Consider the following 18,404-nt stretch of genomic DNA (forward strand, 5'->3'; position numbering starts at 1 on the left):
GCCAATCCTGGGAATTTCAACAGTCGCGTACATGCGCAGACACAGCCTTTACTCAGTTTTAATTTTATAGACCATCCACCCCAGAAAGGTAACATCCACTGGTGCACCCACGCACCCACCCACCAACGCACACACCCATCCACTCACAAACGGACCCACCCACGCACACACCCACCAACGCACGCACCCATCCACTCACACACGGACCCACCCACGCACCCACCCACCAACGCACACACCCATCCACTCACACACGGACCCACCCACACACACACAAGACAGAGACAGCCTCCGTTCGTGGTTAAGCTGATTGGCTGTGTGAGATTAGGTGCACTGTGATTGGCTGCTGGCAAGATTATCGTATCGGCTTATTAAATAAAAGCTGATATTCAAAATCTGATTCAATATTTTTATGATCTAAACTCATGGCCTAAATAATTATGTCGAAATTTAGAGTTAAATCTTAAAGAATCGAGGAAAATTTTGTCCTCCAACCCAACTGTTGGATCAGAGGGTGGTTCTAAGCCCTTTGGGCCGGCCCGTACCCTGCCCAGAGACCACCCTCTCACTACTGTTTATTCTATGATGCTGCGTCCTGATCCGTTCTGTGTTCTAGCAATTCCACAAGCTTTGACTCTGCATACAAAAAGAACATCATAGGTTGGCAACGATTGTACAGGCTTGATCGGCCAAATGGTCTCTTTCTGTGTTGAAGTTCCTTGGAAGGGAGGTCATTTATTATATATTGCGAACCGTGGTGTCTGCCCGTGTGTTCGTCTATGTCCCGTTTATGGCGGCCGCTTCCCGCACTTTGTTTGAAATGCTCAATATTCACTTTTGAAATGACGGGAGAACAGGTATGAGTAATGCCAATGCCAAATGTTATTTCACAACCAAGATATTTTGCCCTTTTTGGACAAATCCTACCTCAGCGGCCCAATGTTGCACCACCATTTTGCGGTGGTTGGTATAAGTAGCTCAGAGCTTTGGTTCTGAGTGAAACGCAATTGACCTTTTTAAGTCCATTAAATACTATTTAAATTGATAGATTTACCTTAAACTTTTCCTGTCACTGTGGATGGTTACACACTTCTGCAACCTTTTCCCGTCACTTGGGACTCTTCCTAGTACGCATGCACGCACACACAAACACGCACACACACCCCTCCTGTTGTTCTTCTTGTGTCCCTCTGATCGTGTTATGATTAGCATTAAGGATAACTTTAAACTGTTACTATACAGTTAAGCACATCTTTGGATTGTCTTGGTTTCATGAATTGCTATTTCCACTTCCCCTGTCCCAATCCACATTATTTATTTAACCTACGTTGTTTTTAAACCCAGTTTTTTTGTATACAAAGTCGAGGCTTGCGGAAGAGCGAGTACACTGAATGGACCAGGACGTAACAGCACAAAAGGAACAGGAGAGAGGGGGTTTGGGGACACCAACAGCATAGATAGAAGGAGATGTTGAAGCACAAGGTGGAAGGAGATGGAAAACAATGGATGTGGGGAGGAATGGGGCGCAGAAAAGGACGCAATGGGGTGGCCAAGATGAATACACAAGGAAACCCCGAGTGAAAAACAAGACATTTAGCAAGACAGCAGCTTGTGGTGGTGATGGGAGCGGTGCGGGTGGGGGAGGGTGAGAGTCAGCGAGGGTAAAAAAAATCATGGTTTTTTATTGTATTGCTGTGTATTTTGAGCTGCGATCATCCTCCGGCATAAGATAATTCCCGACGTTAAGCCATCTGTAAGGGTTGAAATAGTCGCGTGGTTGAATTGGTTAAAACATCAACGCATCGTAGATTAGCCATGCATGTGCAAAGCATCTCCGCTCTGCGTCTTGGAAGTTCATCTCCTGAGGTCTCGTATCGCCCATAAGGGAATACCTTCCCTTATGTCCCACAAATTTGATTTGGCTCACCTTCTAATGGAATACTTCAAATACAGTTTCCAGCTTTAGAAATGGAATAAAAATCCCAGCAATCCTCTCAGGATGCTTGCCATGCATAATCCTTAAACACATTATTTAATCGCGGTCATTGAAAATCTATAATTGTATAAAGTAATGTGGTGTCTGTTTGCACATTCATGCAGTAAATGTGATGTTGTGTGCATTTCATCGATAATTTCATCGTTTGTTCGATGTATAAATTAATAAAATGTAAAGAGCTTTCTACCAAGTCATACTTTTCATTTACACCCACAGTTGTGCTTGCACTCATGTGATGGCGTTGAGCCATCCACCGCAATAGCCACCTTTCTTAGCAGCTTCAGCATGACGATCAGAAACTTACCGTGAGCAACAACACACAGCCCGGTTGGAATCTTCGTGGAAATCCCAGTGCGTTAACTTGGCAGCAACCTCCTCTTCTGACGAGCCCGGTGAAAGAGGATGTCTGACAGATGTAAATGAGCAAGATGATGCAATATTAACTTAATGTTTGTCATTCAAATTGAGTCAATAAGCTAATTTAAAATAAATAATAAATGAACTAGAATGGCACTCTTTGACGTCGCGACGTCCTTCGATATGCCTCCACCGTCCACCCACATTATTACATCATTACACATACTTGTACCAACTTTGACTTAGATCTCTTCAGCCGTTATTAAGTTACACGGCAACGAAATAATTTTTACTTAGTATGACCTCTAACCTTTGACATCTTGACCCCAAAATCTCAGTTCATGTTTACATCATGATACAAACCAGTACCAAGTTTGATTTGAATCCCTTCAGCTGTACTAGAGTTAACCCCTTTTTACCTGACATGATTTCTGAACTTCGACCTCTTGATGACATAATCCCATAAGTTCATCTTTGGATCATATATACTAAAACCAAGTTTGTTAAAATTCCTATCGCACTGGTTCACAAATTGGCCTGGTAACATAATTTGCACTTAACATGACCTCTAACCTTTGACCTCTTGACCCACAAATCTACATAATCATTTCATCTTTGCATAATCTTCTATATATATATATATAAAAGAAAGTTTTTGTTTGTTTGTTTGTTTGTTTGCACACGCTAATCTCCTGAACGGTGAAAGATAGGAGGAAACCTCTGAAACAAAAAATGTCGGGACAGGCCCCGGGAAGGTTATAGGCTAGGTGGCGCGGCCGGTCGAGGCCACTTCGGCCCTGCTGGGCCCATTTCACAATTAAAAGCTGAGCTGAATTATAGTAGTCAATCTTCTACGGCCACGAGTAAAAGCTGAATTATAGTAGTAAATTCATTCAAAAAGAACCAAAAATATCAGGACGGGCCCGGGAAGGTTATAGGCTAGGTGACGAGGCCGTTCTAGGGCCACCTCGGCCGGGCTGAGCCCATTTCACAATTAAAAGCTGAGCTGAATTATAGTAGTCAATCTTCTACGGCCGCGGGGTAAAAGCTGAATTATAGTAGTAAATTCATTCAAAAAGAACCAGGGCAACGCCAGGTGCTTTCGGCTAGTAATATATAATTATACCAAGTTTGGTGAACATCCCATGACTGGTTCACAAGTTAGCTCCGTAACAGAATTTTTACCGAAAGAGATTCCTGACATTTGATCTTTGACCTCTTGACACCAATATCGAATCAGTTTATCTTTACATCACAATACATACTTGTACCAACTTTGGTCAAAATAGATACATGCACCACGTTGGGCTAAGATCCCTTCAGCCATTCTCAAGTTATAAACCTATTACTCATTCTGACCTTTGACCTCTTAAACCCAAAATCTAATCAGTTCATCTTTGCATCATAATACATACTTGTACCAACTTTGGTCAAAATAGATACGTGCACCAAGTTGACTTTGATCCCTTCAACCATTATGAAGTTATCGCGGTAACGAAAGCCTATCAAGGACGCACTGACGAACGCACAACCCGAAAACATAATGCCTCCGGCGTCGTCGGCGGAGGTATAAAAACTTTCATTTGATAATTCAAGTGCATCCCCACAATGCAAACAAACAAGCCACCAATGTGCTTCTTGAAAAAATAAAAGAAATGTTTCCCTCGCCCAAGTGCTGGCCTATTCAGCTTTCCCTTGAGGTTGATTTTTATATCCAACAGGGATTGACACGTTGTGCTTTGTCGACATACATTAGGAAATGGTTATGAACCAAATGACCACTTGTCTCCAAATATAAAAGCCAACGTATTATGTCGAACAAAGTGCATCAAATAAAGTCGTCATGGTACAAAAACTACTCACTTTAGTCTCGCTCTGTTTTGTGCAAATTCTGGCAAAACAAGGTCGACCATCTGGCCCAAGAGCCTATGGTGGCTTTTGCCCGAATGGTGTGGACTGCTAGTTCCACCAGAACAATCAATGGTGGATCTCCAAACAGTAACAGGAACTGGTGCTGCCATCTCTGGTTTGTTATGGAGAAAATGGGGACAGGAGAGGAGGCAGGTGATGGGTGGGGGAGGGGTAAAGAAGATAATATAAATTGTGATAAACGTGGTGGCAAATACGTATTATATATTTATCTATGAAGATACCAAGTAACCAGTCTGTAGTAGAACACCAAGCCTGCCAACAGAATGTACAGCTCAAATTGTTCAATGCAGATTTGACGAGACGGCACTCCGTGGAGAACATACCTCCGCCAAACTGAACAGTTTACACTATCCCACTCATTGCCTGGATCTGGATCCAGACCTGAACCGAAATCTAATCGGCTTGTTCTTGTCACTGAACCAACTCATCCACATAGTTTTTATCACAAGTCATCCATAACATTTTGAAATATAAAACTACATATCGTTTATGGCCCTATCACTCAATAGTGAAGAATCACTTAAAAACAAATTTCTAATTCCCGTATCGGGATCCGGAACCGAAATCTTCACCAAAATCGAATTATTTCGTCCTCGTCACACACTCAACCTCTCCACCAAATTTTGTCCGAATCAATCAACAACTTTTTGAGATATCCTGTTCATAAGCAAACAAACAGACAGACAGACAGACAGACAGACAGACAGACAGACGTGAAAACATAACCTTTGGTGGCAGAGGTAAATATTTTATCTGCAATATACAAGTAATTTAATACGTACGCGGACGTATATTGCCAACGGAAACATGGTGGTGGGATGATGAAGTTGGAAAGAGGATTGACGAGAAGAGGAAGAAGTTCAAGGAGTGGCAGAAGGCGAAGGGTACGGGAGCAGAAACAGCAGAGCATGAAAGTTATAAGGCAGCCAGGAAGGCTGCAAAGAAAGAGGTAGCAAAGGCGCAGGAGGCATGTAGGAAAATGTTCGGAGAACGCTTGGATTCGGAAGAGGGTCAGAAAGCAGTATTCAGGATTGCAAAGCAGATAGCGAAAGAGAGGTGTGATGTGATGGGGGGTGAGTTGCTTGAAGGATGAAGTGGGACAAATCGTTGTCGACCCAGATGGAATTAAAGGAAGATGGAAAAGATATATGGAAATGCTGTTGAATACAGAGAATGAATGGGATGGCAACATAGAGAGTAACCCAGTTTTAGGACCGGCAGAGAAGATAACTGAGAAGGAAGTTGAGGAAGCGATAAAAGCAATGAAGGGTAGAAAAGCGGGAGGGTCGACGGGAGTTGTGGGAGATATGTTGAAGGCAGCAGGAAGTTGGGGTGTGAAGAGAATGACAGAGATCTGTAATCTGGTGGTGAAAGAAGGCCGCATTCCAGTGGATTGGTAACTGAGTACCCTCGTCCCTCTATACAAGGGGAAAGGTGACCCTCTGGAGTGTGGCTCGTACCGAGCGATAAAGTTATTGGAGCATGGAATGAAGGTATTGGAAAGGGTGTTGGAGAGGAGGATAAGGAAGAAAGTGAAGATCGACGAAATGCAGTTTGGATTCATGCCAGGAAGAGGAACGACAGACGCGCTTTTCATTGTGAGGCAGTTGCAGGAGAAGTACATGGAGAAGAGGAAGAAGTTGTTTCTTGGGTTTGTTGATCTGGAGAAAGCATTCGATCGGGTTCCACGCAAAGTATTGACATGGGCATTGAGGAAGTTAGGAGTGGAGGAATGGTTGATCAGAGTAGTGATGGCAATGTACAAAAGAGCGCGCACAGCTGTAAGGACGAAGGACGGGAACAGTGGTGAGTTTGAGGTGAAGGTGGGAGTGCATCAGGGGTCGGTACTAAGTCCACTACTATTTGTAGCTGTGATGGAGGTGCTGGCTCAGAACGTAAAGGAGGGTTTACCGTGGGAGTTGTTGTATGCAGATGATCTGGTGTTGATTGCGGAAAGTATGGATGGACTGAAGGAAAAGATGAACACGTGGAAGGAATGTATGGAGACAACAGGGCTGAAGGTGAATATCGGAAAGACGAAGGTGATGGCAAGTGGTAAAGCATGTGGTGAGGTGGAAAGAACTGGGAAGTGGCCCTGTGCTGTGTGTAGGAAGGGTGTCGGAGTGAACTCCATTCAGTGTACAATGTGCGCTGAGTGGGTTCATCAAAAATGTAGTGGTCTGAGAGGGTCATTAACCAGTGTGGCAGCTACATTCAAATGTAAGGTGTGCACAGAGGGAGCTGCAGATGGAGGAAATGTGGAGTTGGATCTTGGAGACGGCGTGAAGCTGGAAGGTGTGAAAACATTTTGCTACCTCGGAGACATGCTGAATGGAGAAGGTGGATCAGACTCGGCAACGGTTGCTCGAGTGAGATGTGCATGGAAGAAGTTTCGGGAATTGAGTGGCGTGCTGATGATGAGGGGAGTGTCGTTGAAGCTGAAGGGAAAGGTGTATGCTGCATGTGTGAGAAGTGTTATGATTTATGGGAGCGAGACATGGGTAATGAACGTAGAGCAGCAACGAAGGCTGGAAAGGGTGGAAATGCGAATGGTTCGACGGATGTGCGGAGTATCGTTGAGAGAGAGGAAGACAAATGATGAATTGCGAAAGATGATGGGAATAGAGCTTGTGATTGATGCTGTGAAGAGGAACAGGTTGAGATGGTTTGGTCATGTGTTGAGGAAGGATGAAAGTGACTGGTTGAGAAGAGTGATGGAAATGAATGTAGAAGGAAGTAGAAAACGGGGAAGACCGAGAAAGACTTGGCTAAAGATGGTGGAAGAAGAAATGCGGGCAAGGGGGTTAACAAGGAGAGATGCAGAAAATAGGGCAAGATGGAGAAGATTGTCATGGGGACCGCAAGGCTAACCCCCACTCTAGCAGGGAAAATGGCCTTTTAAAATGCATGTTATTGTTGTTGTATACAAGTAATTTAACCACAGTATATACATAGCAGTTTATAAATTGCAGTTGCAATACCACAGTACATCTCGATCCCGCTATTTGTGGGGGATACGTTCCTGTAAAATACCACAAATTGCGAAACCGCGGATAGCAGGGCATTGTTTCAATGGAAAAAGGGGGGATTGGTTCCCGAATCGCGAAAATCCGTGAATGTTGAGGAACAATCCACAAATGGCGAGGCAAATCCCGTGAATGTATGCCATGCCATTGCTTCAATGGGGAGAAGGGTGATACGTTGCAGGTTACCGGCAGTTCCTGATTCATAGAGAAAAATGTTTTAAGTTTAAAATGTTTTCAACTGCAAATGCGCATGATTACAGTTGCACAAAAAATGCTTACAAAAAATTTAATAAAAATGACAACACCGGGTACCATTTCCAATTTATAGAAGGAATGCGCTTACAGTTTATTAAAAGTGCTTACCCAGCTTCACCATACCGTACCGTGAAACTAAAAAAAACACATCATGTACTGTTGAAAATTTTTATTTTACAAACACACAAAATTTCCTATGATGATGATGATGATGATGATGATGATGATGATGATGATGATGATGATGATGATGATGATGATGATGATGATGATGATGATGATGATGATGATGATGATGATGATGATGATGATGATGATGATGATGATGATGATGATGATGATGAATTAAAATCCCATTAATTCCTCAAAGTCTGAGGATGACCCAAACGATGGTGCTGCAAAGTCGTGCACTGTGGAGAGCAAGGAGTGGGAGCAGGTGAGTACGCTGGTGAGGATGCTGGTGAGGACGCTGAGAGGACGGCAGGAGAGGATGCTTCTTCAGGTCTTTCACCCTGTCGGCAATCGCCCGCATGTCCTGCAACACGGAACTGGACTGTGAGGTTGGACCTCGGCACCTCTTCCTCATCCTTGCCCTACACCTCTTCGGAAACCTTTGTAATGGCCTTCAACTCCTCCTCAGTGAGCTCGTCGCCATGCAAGGCAATGAGACCCTCCAACTCCTCAGGCTGCATGTCATCAAAGCCTTCCCCTACCACCTGCCATGCCAACCCAACAATCACATGCCTCTCTGCCATGTTATCGGGAAAGCCAGTAAAGTTTTTCACTGCCTGTGGCCACAGATTGTGCCAGCATGCATTGATGGTCGAGGCTCTCACCTCATCCAGTGACTCCTTGATGGCGCCGATGCAGTGGGCAATGTTGAAATCCTTCCAACACTGCCTGATGGTGAGCCCTGGGTCACCCAAACTCATCACTCCATCGACTCATCACATCAACATCGTCACTCCATCGCATCCAAAATGCGGCAAAAGGTGAGACGGGTGTAATACGTTTTAAACATTGAAATCACACCTTGGTCGAGTGGCTGGATGAGGGAGGTGGTGTTGGGCAGCAGGAAAATCACCTCGATGTTCGGGTGAACCCGATCCAGGTTCCCAGGGTGGCCAGGAGCATTATCCAGAAGCAAGAAAACCAATGCTGCCGTCACCCAGGCTTTCCTGTTGGCCCTCTAAAACATGGGCAGAGCAGAGTTTGCTTGTTCTTGCCCTTGAGAGCAGGTGGGTTCAGGGAACGGTACAACATCATGGGTTTCATTCAGCATGAAGTCCCCTTTTGCGTTTGCACAGAGGAGAAGAGATGCCCGGTCCTTGGCAGCCTTGAATCCCGATGCCGTCTCCTTGTGCTTCGAGATGAAAGTTCTCGTGGGCATCTTTTTCCAGAAGAGGCCGGTTTCATCAGTAATCAAGACCTCCTCTGGGAGGTATCCCTTCTTTTCAATCAGCCTCCCGAGTTGAGCAGGGAACGCTTCTGCCGCCCCGTGGTCCGCGGAGGAACGCTCCCCTGAGAGCTTCACATTTTTCAGGCAGTACCGCTCCTTGAAACGATGGAATGGTCTATCCCCTGCTTGCTGTGAATGAACTCACGCTGCTTGTAACATCATCGCTCGGCGCATCACTCGTGCTGGCACAATCCACGCCAGTGCCAGACAGATGATCGTAAATACGTTTCGCCTTTGTGCAAAAGAGAAGTCCACTCAAAGGTATATTCTTCTGTGTGTTATCCTCGATCCATATGCTGAGAGCCTTCTCCATCCCTTATATCTGGACATCCCGGACATGGGTGACCACGTTCGTACTTGATGCAGTGCTCACTGAAACGCTTTCACGAATCGCCTTCTCATTCTTCCGTATGTAGCGAACGTTGGATTCGTTGATGCCATAATGCCTGCCCACAAAGGCTGCACTCTCTCCTTTCAAAAGCCGGTCGAGCAGCTCCAATTTGTTGCTCAGGATCATCACTTTTTTCGGCCTCTTGGTAGTTGACGCATCTCCGGCAATGGTCCTGCGCTTGGGAGCCATGATTAAACGACGAGCAGAGCGAGAGGTAAAAACGCAGGTCAAAGCAACAGGATGAGAAGAATGATTGAGATGCAGGACACAGTCGGTATATGTACGCATGCGGGCATTGTGGGTAGCTGTGGGAGAGGTGAGTAGCCTGCACATTGTTTGTGGGGGATGTTATCGGATGATATCATATTGAGCATTCGCAAATTAATCCAATAATATATTTCATGAAGCGTTTTCATTCTATAACTCATGGGGTTGACTTGTTTACACAGCTGGTGGGACATCCTGCGAAGCTCTCGCCTATAGTGCAGCTAAAATTTGCGGCTACAAAAGCCATGAAAACGCAAAGCACATGGCCGAGAATGTCGACGCAGGTCATGTGGTAGATACAATGAAGTGTTTTCATTCTGTACAGCAACTGGCAGGGGATGACGTGTTATGCAGCTGAGGGGACATCCTGCGAAGACTGCTTAGAGTGCGGCTAAATTCGCAGCCGCGAAAACCATGAAAACGCGGAGCACACGGCCGCAAATGTAGAAGCAGGTCATGCTCGCGGCTCGTAGATGTTATTTTGTGCATGTCCAGCTGCTTTATGCGTGTCTGGTGAAAGATGTGTTTTATAACTGTGTCAAGCTCGTCGCTCGTGAAATTTTCTTTTTGCGCATACGAAAAACCGCAAATTTGTGGGACACATGGTGAAAACCGTGAATTTGCGGGGCACATGGCCGCGAATAGAGAAACAGGTCGCAATTTATCACCCATGAATACACGGAACCCGCGAACCGCGAATAGAGAAGCAGGTCGCAATTTATCACCCATGAATACACGGAACCCGCGAACCGCGAATAGAGAAGCAGGTCGCAATTTATCACCCATGAATACACGGAACACACGAACCGCGAATAGCGGGGTCTGACTGTATATAAATTACAATACCACAGTATATAAATTGCAGCCTTAAGTCCCATTGGGACGAAGAGGATACGTAAGTAAGTGAGATAAATAACATTTGACCCCCACCCCTCCTCTTTGGCCATACCACCCCCTCCCCCACAGGTTCCCATCTCGTTACTACCTTCACTATCCTACTCTTCCCACACTCATCACCACCACACTTTTTCCATTTTGATTTTTGAAATCGCTTCCTCACTCCACTAGAATAATCACTCCACATAAATGTGGATCACTGCTAATCTCTGCATAAATAGCCATGAGAAAACCTCACCAGAAAGTGGCTGTTCAGGTGAAGTCGGTGGGGTAAGCATGGTCAAAGGCTCCCTTGCACCAGCATGTCCGTGCCCTGTAGTAGAGCATCCTGTATGGGAGAGGGCTGACTCGTTCTGTGACACCACCACCATGGCAGTGGGATAAACCATGCGCACACCACCTGCACCAAACAAACATAGTATGTATATAAGGCCCAAATAAAACTGCTCTCAAGTTGGATCACATGGGAAGACATCAACGTGTGTGTCACCCCTCCAGTGGACGTTAAACTGGTGGAAGACCCGTCTGCCAGTATTAGTTGGTGGACATTAAAGATCCCACGATGCCCTTAACGAAGAATAGGTGAGCTATCTCCGGCATCCTGAACAAATCTAACCTACAGAGGAACAACCACACCCTCAGCCAATGATGCTATTCCCCACCTCCCCCCAGCCTTGTGCTGCATTCGAAAAAAATAAGAAAAAGAGGAGGAAGAGGGAGGAGTGGGAGGAAGTGGATGGGGAGGAAGTGGGGGTGGAGGAAGTGGGAGGGGTGGAGGAGTAGGAGGGAAGGTGGAAGAGGAGGTGGTGGAGGAGTAGGGGAGGAGGAAGAGGAGAAGGAGAGGGGAAGGAAGAGGAGAAGGAGGGGAAAGAGGCACAAATAAATAAATAAAGAGTCAAAGCCATTGAAAGTGCTGGGATTAAAACTGTTTGGACAGATGAAAGCAAACAAACAGAAGCAAAATCAAAAATAACAAGCGTTACGCCGAGGTCCCCCGTCGGTGAAGTGATGTGAGTTGACAAAGTGGAAGACGCAGAAAACATGCTATGATATGATATTTCGCTCACAAGGTTCAGACATACATGGAGGCGGACATCTTGGATTTTGACGTGGCGACCCAATTTTCAATGGCCTTCTTCCTTATGCCTAGATACACCCACACACCAGATTAGAAGTTGGTACTTCGCTTATTTTTCAAGATATTCCGCTCACAAGGTTCAGACATACATGGTGGTGGCCATCTTGGATTTTGACGTGGCGACCCAATTTTCAATAGCGTTCTTCCTTATGCCGAGATACACCCACATACCAAATTAGAAGTTGGTACTTCGCTTATTTTTCAAGATATTCATCTCACAAGGTTCAGACATACATGGCGGCGGCCATCTTGGATTTTGACGTGGCGACCCAATTTTAAACAGCCTTCTTGCTTGTGCCTAGATACACCCACACACCAGATTAGAAGTTGGTACTTCGCTTATTTTTCAAGATATTTCGCTCACAAGGTTCAGACATATATATGGTGGCGGCCATCTTGTATTTTGACGTGGCGACCCAATTTTCAATAGCGTTCTTCCTTATGCCGAGATACACCCACACACCACATTAGAAGTTGGTACTTCGCTTATTTTTCAAGATATTCATCTCACAAGGTTCAGACATACATGGCATCAGACATACATGGTGGCGGCCATCTTGGATTTTGACGTGGATTGCACCCACACACCATAATTTGAATGCGGTCCTTCGCTTATGCACGCACGCAAACACGCACGCCCGCACGCACACACGCACGCACAGACGGACGGACAGACGGACGGACGGACGGACACACGGACGGAGGGGAAAGCCATAGTCCCCCTTTCGCTACGCTGTGCGACGGGGGACAAAAAAATCTCCTCAAAATGTTCCATAAAAAGGCAATATCTCTATTACAAATGTGGTTCCTCATATAAAGAAGAGGGTATTTTAAATACCACACAATGTACAAATTTAATATAAAACATCCCAAAGAGGGGGGAAAGGAGAGAAAGGAGACAGAAGGGGGAAAGAGAGAGAGAGAGACTTAGAAAGACAGAGAGGATGGTGAAAGACAGAGAGGATGGTGAAAGACAGAGAAGAGGGTGAAAGACAGAGAGGAGGGTGAAAGACAGAGAGGAGGGTGAAAGACAGAGGATGGGGAAAGATAGAGAAGATGGGGAAAGACAGAGAAAAGGAGAAAAGACAGAGAGGAGGGTGAAAGACAGAGAGGAGTGTGAAAGACAGAGAGAAGGATGAAAGACAGAAAGGAGGGTGAAAGACAGAGAGGAGGGTGAAAGACAGAGAGGAGGGTGAAAGACAGAGAGCAGGGTGAAAGACAGAGAGGAGGGTGAAAGACAGAGAGGAGGGTGAAAGACAGAGAGGAGGGTGAAAGACAGAGAGGAGGGTGAAAGACAGAGAGGAGGGTGAAAGACAGAGAGGACGGTGAAAGACAGAGAGGAGGGTGAAAGACAGAGAGGAGGGTGAAAGACAGAGAGGAGGGTGAAAGACAGAGAGGAGGGTGAAAGACAGAGGAGGGTGAAAGACAGAGAGGAGGGTGAAAGACAGAGAGGTGGGTGAAAGACAGAGAGGAGGGTGAAAGACAGAGAGGAGGGTGAAAGACAGAGGATGGGGAAAGATAGAGAAGATGGGGAAAGACAGAGAAAAGGAGAAAAGACAGAGAAAAGGAGAAAAGACAGAGAGGAGGGTGAAAGACAGAGAGGAGTGCGAAAGACAGAGAGAAGGAAGAAAGACAGAAAGGAGGGTGAAAGACAGAGAGGAGAGTGAAAGACAGAGAGGAGGGTGAAAGACAGAGAGGAGGGTGAAAGACAGAGAGGAGGGTGAAAGACAGAAGATGGCGAAAGACAGAGAAAAGGAGACAAGCGTTACGCCTAGGTCCCCCGTCAGTGAAGTGATGCGAGTTGACAAAGTGGAAGACACAAGGTGGCCATCTTTGATTTTGACGTGGCGACCCAATTTTCAATAGCGTTCTTCCTTATGCCTAGATACACCCACACACCAGATTAGAAGTTGGTACTTCGCTTATTTTTGTCCCCCGTCGCACAGCGGAGCAAAAGGGGGACTATGGTTTTCCCCTCCATCCGTGTGTCCGTCCGTCCGTCCGTGCGTGCGTGTGGGCGTGCGTGTTTGCGTGCGTGCGTGCATAAGCGAAGGACCGCATTCGAATTTGGTGTGTGGGTGCATCCCACGTCAAAATCCAAGATGGCCGCCGGCATGTATGTCTGATGCCATGTATGTCTGAACCTTGTGAGATGAATATCTTGAAAAATAAGCGAAGTACCAACTTCTAATCTGGTGTGTGGGTGTATCTAGGCACAAGCAAGAACGCTGTTTAAAATTGGGTCGCCACGTCAAAATCCAAGATGGCCGCCGCCATGTATGTCTGAACCTTGTGAGATGAATATCTTGAAAAATAAGCGAAGTACCAACTTCTAATTTGGTGTGTGGGTGGATCTCGGCATAAGGAAGAACGCTATTGGAAATTGGGTCGCCACGTCAAAATCCAAGATGGCCGCCACCATATATATGTCTGAACCTTGTGAGCGAAATATCATATCATAGCATGTTTTCTGCATCTTCCACTTTGTCAACTCACATCACTTCACCGACGGGGGACCTAGGCGTAACGCTTGTTCATGATATTCCGCTCACAAGGTTCAGACATACATGGCGGCGGCCATCTTGGATTTTGACGTGGCGACCCAATTTTCAACAGCTTTCTTCCTTATGCCGAGATACACCGACACACCAAATTAGAAGTTGGTACTTCGCTTATTTTTCAAGATATTCATCTCACAAGGTTCAGACATACATGGCGTCGGCCATCATGGATTTTGACGTGGCAATCCAATTTTAAACAGCGTTCTTCCTTGTGCCTAGATACACCCACACACCAGATTAGAAGTTGGTACTTCGCTTATTTTTCTAGATATTTCGCTCAAAAGGTTCAGACATATATATGGTGGCGGCCATCTTGGATTTTGACGTGGCGACCCAATTTACAATAGCGTTCTTCCTTATGCCAAGATACACCCACACACCAAATTAGAAGTTGGTACTTCGCTTATTTTTCAAGATATTCATCTCACAAGGTTCAGACAAACATGGCGGCGGGCATCTTGGATTTTGACGTGGCGACCCAATTTTCAATCGCGTTCTTCCTTATGCCGAGATACACCCACACACCAAATTAGAAGTTGGTACTTCACTTATTTTTCAAGATATTCAGCTCACAAGGTTCAGACATACATGGCATCAGACATACATGGCGGCGGCCATCTTGGATTTTGACGTGGGTTGCACCCGCACACCAAATTTGAATGCGGTCCTTCGCTTACGCACGCACGCACGCCCGCACGCACAGACGGACAGGAAAACCATAGTCCCCCTTTCGCTCCGCAGTGCGACAGGGGACAAAAAGACAGAGAGGAGTGTGAAAGACAGAGGAGGGGGAAAGACAGAGAATAGGGGGAAAATATAGAGAGGAGAAGAAAGTCAGAAAGGAGGGGTAAAACCAGACAGGGTGAAAGACAGAGATGTGTGAAAGACAGAGAAATGGGGGAGGGAGGGGAGAGATGGAGGAGGAGGGGGAGAAATGGAGGAGGGCGGAGCAAGAGTGAGGAGGAGTATGACAGAGAGAGAATGGGAAAAGAGAGAGAGGGGGAGAAGAAGAGGTGAGGTGGAGGGGAAGAGAGGGAGTGTGGAGAGAGGGGAATAGGACAAAGAGAGGGAGTGGTGACAGCGGGACTGGGGAGAGAGGGAGTGGGACAGAGAGAGTGTAGGGGAGAGAGTGGGAGAGAAAGAGTGGGAGAGAAAGAGTGGGAGAGAAAGAGTGGGAGAGAAAGAGTGGGAGAGAAAGAGTGGGAGAGAAAGAGTGGGAGAGAAAGAGTGGGAGAGAAAGAGTGGGAGAGAGAGTGAGATAAGAGGGTGGTGGTAGTGTTGGAGGGGGAGAGAGGGAGTGGGACAGAGATAGTGAGTGGGGAGAGAGGGAGTGGGACAGAGATGGGGAGTGGGGCAGATATAGGGAGTGGGGCAGAGATCGGGAGTGGGAATGAGAGAGTGGGAGAGAGTGAGTGGCAGAGAGATTGTGTGGGGGAGAGAGAGTGTAGGAGAGAGAGTGTAGGAGAGAGAGTGTAGGAGAGAGAGTGTAGGAGAGAGAGTGTAGGAGAGAGAGTGTAGGAGAGAGAGTGTAGGAGAGAGAGTGTAGGAGAGAGAGTGTAGGAGAGAGAGTGTAGGAGAGAGAGTGTAGGAGAGAGAGTGTGGGAGAGAGAGTGCGGGAGAGGGAGTGCGGGGGAGAGAGTGTGGGAGAGAGAGTATGGGAGAGAGAGTATGGGAGAGAGAGTGTAGGAGAGAGAGTGTAGGAGAGAGAGTGTCGGAGAGAGAGTGTAGGAGAGAGTGTGTGGGAGAGAGAGTGTAGGAGAGAGAGTGTAGGAGAGAGAGTGTAGGAGAGAGTGTGGGAGAGAGAGAGTGGGAGAGAGAGAGAGTGTAGGAGAGAGAGTGTGGGAGAGAGAGTGTGGGAGAGAGAGAGTGGGAGAGAGAGAGTGGGGGAGAGAGAGAGAGTGTAGGAGAGAGAGTGTAGGAGAGAGAGTGTGGGAGAGAGAGTGTGGGAGAGAGAGTGTGGGAGAGAGAGTGTGGGAGAGAGAGTGTGGGAGAGAGTGTCAGAGATAGAGTGTAGGAGAGAGTAGGAGAGAGCGTGTAGGAGAGAGAGTGTAGGAGAGAGAGTGTAGGAGAGAGAGTGTAGGAGAGAGAGTGTGGGAGAGAGAGAGTGGGAGAGAGAGAGAATGTAGGAGAGAGAGTGTGGGAGAGAGAGTGTGGGAGAGAGAGTGTGGGAGAGAGTGTCAGAGATAGAGTGTAGGAGAGAGTAGGAGAGAGCGTGTAGGAGAGAGAGTGTAGGAGAGAGAGTGTAGGAGAGAGAGTGTAGGAGAGAGAGTGTGGGAGAGAGAGAGTGGGAGAGAGAGAGAATGTAGGAGAGAGAGTGTGGGAGAGAGAGTGTGGGAGAGAGAGTGTGGGAGAGAGTGTCAGAGATAGAGTGTAGGAGAGAGTAGGAGAGAGCGTGTAGGAGAGAGAGTGTAGGAGAGAGAGTGTAGGAGAGAGAGTGTAGGAGAGAGAGTGTAGGAGAGAGAGTGTAGGAGAGAGAGTGTAGGAGAGAGAGTGTGGGAGAGAGAGTGTGGGAGAGAGAGTGTGGGAGAGAGTGTCAGAGATAGAGTGTAGGAGAGAGTAGGAGAGAGCGTGTAGGAGAGAGAGTGTCGGAGAGAGAGTGTAGGAGAGAGTGTGTGGGAGAGAGAGTGTAGGAGAGAGAGTGTAGGAGAGAGAGTGTAGGAGAGAGTGTGGGAGAGAGAGAGTGGGAGAGAGAGAGAGTGTGGGAGAGAGAGTGTGGGAGAGAGAGTGTGGGAGAGAGAGTGTAGGAGAGAGAGAGTGTAGAGAGATAGAGAGAGTGTGAATGTGGGAGAGAGAGTGTGAATGTGGGAGAGAGAGTGTGGGAGAGAATGGAGAGGATAAGAAGTGGGGGGATGAGGGGATGAAAGGGAGGGTGGGAGAGAGAGGGGAGAGATCAATATGTCGGTAAGCACTTTAGTGGATGAAAATAACAAACCTCAAGTATCCCAAGTGAACTTACCAACCATCACCTCCACCGCGACTGGCACATCGTCCTCCATGGCAATGTCCCCAGTGTCATGTGGCAAGCCTTCGGCCCCACTGGTGACCACAGGGTAAAACTGCTGCCATTCCTCAAGCACACGCCAGACACCAGAATCTCCGAGCTTGTACGTCTGACCAGTGAGTACCCCATTCAGCCCGTAAGGACTCAGGATAACTGCCAGGAAAGCAAACAACAAAGAAGCAAACATCAAATAAATGGCAATGGGCTAGCAGGAGGATACAAGGCGTTGGATAAATTAAATTGTAAAAATAATTGAAGAAAAAACCCAAAACCCTCACTAAATACATGCTGTAGCACATGTGGATGAGAGATGTACCAGTAGAATGAAACATTTACCAGTTACCGTTACACAAAGAGTTGAAAACAGAAAGCTAAAGAGAAAAATATCATGAAAACAAGTGATAAGTTCGAAAGGTAACCAGAATGGAACTGAGTTGAGGATAATCGCCAAGAGATGCCATTACCATTGAAGGGACCGGTCGACGTAGCACTGAGGTCGAGCAGGTCCTTGTCGAGGCACCGCACAGGTAGATGCTGACAGATCTCTACACTGGTGCAGACGTTGCTGTCTCCATGCAGGAAAAAGGAGAAGGAGCAGGAGAGGTGCTCGCTGCAAGCAAACGTCGATCAACATGATCATTGAGAAGTTACAACAACAGGCATGGAGAGCGATAAACAGCAACACGTGACTGCCCAGCTTAACTAAACTTCAACGCACTTTACACATGTGATAGATGGATCTCAACAGACAATCGATATAAATATGGTGTTGAATGTGAACACGAGCGTCATACCGCGGGGGCGGGGGAGGGGTGTAGAACAGTGGATAAAATCAACAGAATGTTCATCGCAGTACGCCAACCATGTGACGAAGGTGATGTTTGGGGTGGTAATCCTTCATCGGAGCAAAAGAGCTTTGTTGACTGCACTTTGTTGGTGCTATCAGGTATTAAATCACTTTCTTCGTGCTTCACATATTACATTGCTTAGTCGGTGTGCCGATGTATTAAATCACTGTTAATGGATGCAAATATCAAATCACCTTGTTGGTGCTCGGACCTCGCTTTGTTGGGGCTCGGACCTCGCTTTGTTGGTGCTCGGACCTCGCTTTGTTGGTGCTCGGA

General features: G+C 46.7%; 1 protein-coding gene across 4 annotated transcripts in view; it reads right to left on the reverse strand.

The window, feature by feature from the left end:
* The window catches only part of LOC137429121 (mediator of RNA polymerase II transcription subunit 13-like), a 302,240-nt gene that overhangs the window by 192,325 nt on the left and 91,511 nt on the right, over positions 1–18,404 (reverse strand). For all 4 annotated transcript variants that reach the window (XM_078779570.1, XM_078779572.1, XM_078779571.1 and 1 more), the window contains exons 5-9: positions 17,745–17,890; positions 17,236–17,433; positions 10,819–10,980; positions 4,217–4,376; positions 2,301–2,402 (exon numbers count right to left, since the gene is read on the reverse strand). In XM_078779570.1, coding sequence (XP_078635696.1) covers positions 2,301–2,402; positions 4,217–4,376; positions 10,819–10,980; positions 17,236–17,433; positions 17,745–17,890 — 768 coding nt within the window. The remainder of the gene's footprint in view (positions 1–2,300; positions 2,403–4,216; positions 4,377–10,818; positions 10,981–17,235; positions 17,434–17,744; positions 17,891–18,404) is intronic.

This window comes from Myxine glutinosa, chromosome 6 (assembly GCF_964187855.1).
Source record: "Myxine glutinosa chromosome 6, kmMyxGlut1.1, whole genome shotgun sequence".
Lineage (NCBI taxonomy): Eukaryota > Metazoa > Chordata > Myxini > Myxiniformes > Myxinidae > Myxine > Myxine glutinosa.